The 6,000-nt window shown below is 38.1% G+C and overlaps 1 protein-coding gene across 13 annotated transcripts in view; it reads left to right on the plus strand.

Moving 5' to 3' along the window:
• The window catches only part of mark3a (MAP/microtubule affinity-regulating kinase 3a), a 107,709-nt gene extending 102,892 nt beyond the window's left edge, over positions 1-4,817 (plus strand). For 3 of the 13 annotated variants that reach the window (XM_062034404.1, XM_062034402.1, XM_062034403.1), the window contains one exon: positions 3,835-4,817. In XM_062034404.1, the coding sequence (XP_061890388.1) occupies positions 3,835-4,180 (346 nt within the window). In that variant the 3' untranslated portion in view covers positions 4,181-4,817. The remainder of the gene's footprint in view (positions 1-3,834) is intronic. The other 10 variants (XM_062034409.1, XM_062034407.1, XM_062034411.1 and 7 more) reach the window with 5 other exon arrangements.
• Positions 4,818-6,000: the final 1,183 nt, after the last annotated feature.

A 6,000-nucleotide genomic window follows, 5' to 3' on the forward strand; every position in this document is an offset into this window, starting at 1 on the left:
TATTTGGACAAAAATGTAATTTTGTCAGGATGTCGTACAGGAATTTAAAAAAAAAATGCTTTACTTAAATGCCGTCTTTTATTTGCTCAAAATTTGCTAACAATTTTATCTAAATTCCCATTTTTGAAGTGACATTTGCGGAATGTGCTGTCCAAATTAATCTGCGTGTATGCATGAGTAATGCGATAATTTTTTGTGATTTAATCACATGAGTTAACTCTTAATTTTTGATGGTCCAACAATTATTATTCAATATTATTTTAGCACCCCCCGCGACCCCGAAGGGAATAAGCGGTAGAAAATGGATGGATTATTTTAGTTGGAATGTATTTATTTTAGTACTGTGTAATTATATGCAAATGTACTTTCCATCAGTTTTTGAGTCAATTCTTTTGCAGTATATTTGATCAGTATTTATGTAATCAGCCTGACCTTGATAATAAAATTAGTAATTAACACATTCTTTTATCTCATTTAACAAGGTTTATCCTGTTAAACTGTAAGTAGGTTAGAAATATTTATTGAATATGAATAAAATCAGGAGTAAGATGATTATTTCAGTGTTAATATTGTTACGGTGGGAATTTATCTGCACTGACCATATAAAGAACATTTGGATAGGGATTTTATGTTAATCATTTACAATCTTTATGTAAGACAAGAACTCATGTTTTTTTACTTTTTTATGCATTCTAAATCGTTGTTTTTTTTAAAGTATGCTAACAATTGAGTCAACGCCAACAAAGCCCTTATCAAACAAACTAAAGTCATTGAGAAGATTCTGCAGTGCAAAAAATAAGACTAAAGTGGTAACTTTATTTTCCTTTGCAATTTTATTTTATTGACAGTTAAACATATTTATCACTGTTATTTAGTACTGCCAAATGATTACATTATTTAAATATTTATCTTAAAAAGCCCTATATTTGGGCAAAAATTAAATTTTGTCAGGATGTCATACAGGAATTTAAAAAAAAATGCTTTACTTAAATGCGCGTCTTTTATTTGCTCAAAACTTGGTAACAATTTTATCTCAATTCCAATTTTTGAAGGGATTTTGTTAATCATTTACAATCTTTATGTAAGACAAGAACTCATGGTTTTTTTTATGTATTCTAAATAATATTTGTTTTTAAAGTATGCTAACAATTGAGTCAACGCCAACAAAGCCCTCTAAGTAAACATCCAAAACAATACTTCATTTGCATGTCTTGCGTGACTTGAACATTAACCAAGTACCGTATTTTTCGGAGTATAAGTCGCACCGGCCGAAAATGCAGAATAAAGAAGGAAAAAAACATATAAGTCGCACTGGAGTACAAGTCGCATTTTTTGGGGAAATTTATTTGATCAAAGCCAACACCAAGAATAGACATTTGAAAGGCAATTTAAAATAAATAAAGAATAGTGAACAACAGGCTGAATAAGTGTACGTTATATGAGGCATAAATAACCAACTGAGAACGTGCCTGGTATGTTAACGTAACATATTATGGTAAGAGTCATTGAAATAACTATAACATATAGAACATGCTATACGTTTACCAAACAATCTGTCACTCCTAATCGCTAAATCCCATGAAATCTTATACGTCTAATCTCTTACGTGAATGAGCTAAATAATATTATGTGATATTTTACGCTAATGTAATTTCACACATAAGTCGCTCCTGAGTATAAGTCGCACCCCCGGCCAAACTATGAAAAAAACTGCCACTTATAGTCCGAAAAATACGGTATTAGCGATATTGTTATTATAAGCGCTAACGCAGGCCAACTATTTTTTTAGCGGCGCATTGATCACAGAGAGGTAGTTGGCTTAATATTAAGATCGCGTCTCAGCGGGTGGAAAGGAATTCTAGATAATAAATCAGGCCTCTCACATTTAGCCATGAATCAATAAGTTGTTCATCTGTGACATTCAATCCAATCCACTTTATTTACATAGCACTCTTAAACAACAAAATGTTTCCAAAGTGCTGCACAACAATATTAAAAACAATATTCACATATTATCCTTAGCTCCACCAATGACTGAATAAAAACAAAAAATAAATACATATTAGAGATGCGCGGATAGGCAATTATTTAATCCGCAACCGCATCACAAAAGTCGTCATCCACCCGAACTAACATTTTATCAAAACCACCGCCACCCACCCGTTGTTATATATCTAATATAGACGATGCAAGGCATTCCTGTTAAAGAAAGGAGACCGATCCAATGCAGCAGAGACATTCAATGCGTGCCAAAAAATACATAGTTAAATGTTGTTACCCACATACGAAAAACGAGCAGCACTCTTTGAAACAGGCAATTATTCATCAGGCACTGCTGCAGCTGTCACGCCAAATTTCTTCCCCCTACAAAAACCTCCCCCCACCCCATTTACTTCCGTGGTCATTGACAGCGATCGATAGCACTTCGCTGGAAGGATACTTCGTCTTTGACAGCTGCTGGAATCTGAAGAAATCGATTATTGTTTATTTTTTTGTACAGGCGCGAAACAGGACAGTCGCGTGCCGGTTAAGGACCTCCGGCAACTTTGTAATTTTATTGGACGCAGCCCCGGAAGTAAATGGGGGGCGGGGGAAGGTTTTTGTAGGGGGAAGAAATTTGGCGTGACAGCTGCAGCAGTGCCTGATGAATAATTGCCTGTTTCAAAGAGTGCTGCTCGTTTTTCGTATGTGGGTAACATTTAACTATGTATTTTTTTTTCTGAATTTGTTCAACCGCCACCTGCCCGAATCTATTTAAAATCTATTTTTTTCGTCATGCATCCGCCCGACCCGCGGATTATCCGCGGAGTCCGCGGTTGTGTCCGCAAACCGCGCATCTCTAATACATATAAAACCAATATAAAATAATTATGATTAAAAACGATTTTAAAGGGTAAAACCAATTAAAACAGTAAATAGAAATCAAAATTTTAAAAACACAGAGGACCACACAACTCACGTAGTGTTAAAAGCCAGAGAATAAAAGTGGGTCTTAAGACGAGACTTAAAACACTCCACTGTGGGAGCAGTTTGAACATTGAGGGGCAGAGTGTTCCAGAGCTTAGGGCCGACCACAGAGAAGGCCCTGTATCCCCTGGATTTAAGTCTGGTCTTGGGCACTACGAGCTGGAGCTGGCTCTCGGACCTCAGAGCGCGCGCAGTAGTGTAAATTTGGATGAGGTCTGAGATATACTGAGGTGCCAGTCCATGCAAAGCTTTAAAAACAAACAGCAATGTTTTAAAATCAATTCTAAGATGAACAGGGAACCAGTGCAAAGTCTCAAGAATTCAACTTATACTCGGAGATGGAGAGAAAGACGACAGCAGAAGACGGTGTCTGCAGGCAGCAACTTTTACCTTTTAACCCTCCGCGTGGATTATGATTAGTTCTTCATCGAAACGGAAAATAAGAACATCCTATCAAGTGAGAGCGGACATTGTACAGTAAGTGATTTATTATGTTGGTAGTTTGTATTTTGTGTTTAGCACTTATTACTGCCACACTTTACATTTAAAAATGTAAAGTGCTGTATCATTTGTCCCAAAGTAATTTGCATTGTTGTTGACGGGGAAGGGATCTGTGGTTCCTCCTCTACGTCACGGACTGACTCGCTTGTTAAACTTTGCAAATCGTTTTTTTGTGTTATAAATCAGATATATACGATAGTCGCTTCTATATAGGGGCAACTTGTTTTTCCATGACACTGGTACTTAAAGTAGCGCAAACTGGGGTTGGATGCCAAACAACATTTTTCATTGTGTTGGTTGAATGTGAAAACTGCACGAAAACCAGATTTTACGCTTATCCAAGTTGACCTGTGTGTGTCGTTGCAGTCGCCATGTACCTGGGGATCAAAAAGGGGAAAACAAGGACGGTAAGCCCCGCTCCCTCCGATTCACCTGGAGCATGAGGACCACCAGCTCCATGGAGCCCTGCGACATCATGAGGGAGATCCGCAAGGTGCTCGACGCCAACAACTGCGACTACGAGCAGCAGGAGAGCTTCCTGCTCCTCTGCGTGCACGGCGACGGGCGAGCGGAGAACCTGGTGCAGTGGGAGATGGAGGTGTGCAAGCTGCCCCGCCTCTCGCTCAACGGCGTGCGCTTCAAGAGGATATCCGGCTCATCCATCGCTTTCAAAAACATTGCTTCCAAAGTTGCCAACGAGTTAAAGCTATGAGGAAGAACGAGGCGGTGGTTCAAAGTATCCTATATCTAGAAGTATTTAAGCTGTACAATCATCCACGTAGCAGTTTCCAAATGTCTCCTTTTATATAAAAAAAACAACAACAAAATACAGAGTATGTATTGATTATAATGTATAGGTTAAGGCTTTTGGCAATAATCACTGAATTATCTACTAATATCTCAGTCTATTCTGGCCACAAGAGGGCGACATAGCGAGTTGAATTGTCATGCTGTGAATGTGGACGACAAAAAAAGCATTTCTAGTCTTATTTATTTTACTTCTTTTTTTTTTTTTCCTCTTGAAAAAGAAATAAAAAACACGTAGCGTTTATTTTTATTGTTTTTTTGATTCCCCGTGTAAATAATAGTATCTCTCACGTTCAAGATGTTTTCTTTCTTTTTGTATTTCGGTTTCAAATTGGGGAAAGAGAGAGAAAGAAATAACCGAGATGAGGGCGCCCGCCCGCCTGGTTTAAAGGTCACATGCCTCAATTAAAGTGTCTGTCAACTTGAACACACTTTTTTTATTTTTTTATTTAACATTTCACATACACTCACTGCTCACTGAGCGCGCTCATTCACCATGTTTACTAAAGTATAAACACAAAGAGTAATTTATTTATTTTTTAAATAACTATTTTGTTTGCATGTTGTTGTCCCTTTAAGAACAGACCATGTGATTTATCAGGAAGTGCTTATGTCGCTCACTAGTGACGACATGAATAGACGCCGCATTGAGTGCTGCGGTGCAGGAAATTTGGCCGCCATCTTGAACCGGTCTTCTCATCTGAGCAGCAGAAAGAGCCCGATGGCAGAGGATTTGGGCTGCGTAATCTTGCAAAAATCGGCGGACGGTGGAAAAACTTCACCAGTAAGAGTCAACATTACTATTTCTTATATTTTGTGAATCAAAGATTATTGTACTGTATTTATTAAAATTGCTTAGTTAGCTACTGTATGCTTACTGCCAGTGTACCGGCTATAAACTGAGCCTTGTATATTCATTTTCCTTAACACTCACTTAGATTACAACAAACACAATAATGCTATAACACAAATATTGGTTTAACATTTTGTTTTGCGTAGAATATATTCACATGCAGAGGTGGGTAGTAACGCGCTACATTTACTCCGTTACATCTACTTGAGTAACTTTTGGGATAAATTGTACTTCTAAGAGTAGTTTTAATGAAACATACTTTTACTTTTACTTGAGTATATTTATAGAGAAGAAACGCTACTTTTACTCCGCTCCATTTATCTACATTCAGCTCGCTACTCGCTGCTTATTTTTATCGATCTGTTAATGCACGCTTTGTTTTGGTTTGTCAGACAGACCTTCAAAGTAGGATCTATCGCATGCCTGCGTTTCACCAATCAAATGCAGTCACTGGTGACGTTTGACTCCGTTTCACCAATCAAATACAGTCACTGGTTCCGTTTGACTCAGTTTCACCAATCAAATGCAGTCACTGGTGACGTTTGACTCCGTTTCACCAATCAAATACAGTCACTGGTGACGTTTGACTCCGTTTCACCAATCAAATGCAGTCACTGGTGACGTTTGACTCCGTTTCACCAATCAAATACAGTCACTGGTGACGTTTGACTCCGTTTCACCAATCAAATGCAGTCACTGGTGACGTTTGACTCCGTTTCACCAATCAAATGCAGTCACTGGTGACGTTTGACTCCGTTTCACCAATCAAATACAGTCACTGGTGAGGTTTGACTCCGTTTCACCAATCAAATGCAGTCACTGGTGGCGTTTGACTCCGTTTCACCAATCAAATACAGTCACTGGTGACGTTT

The sequence above is a fragment of the Entelurus aequoreus genome, linkage group LG23 (assembly GCF_033978785.1).
Source record: "Entelurus aequoreus isolate RoL-2023_Sb linkage group LG23, RoL_Eaeq_v1.1, whole genome shotgun sequence".
Taxonomy (NCBI): domain Eukaryota; kingdom Metazoa; phylum Chordata; class Actinopteri; order Syngnathiformes; family Syngnathidae; genus Entelurus; species Entelurus aequoreus.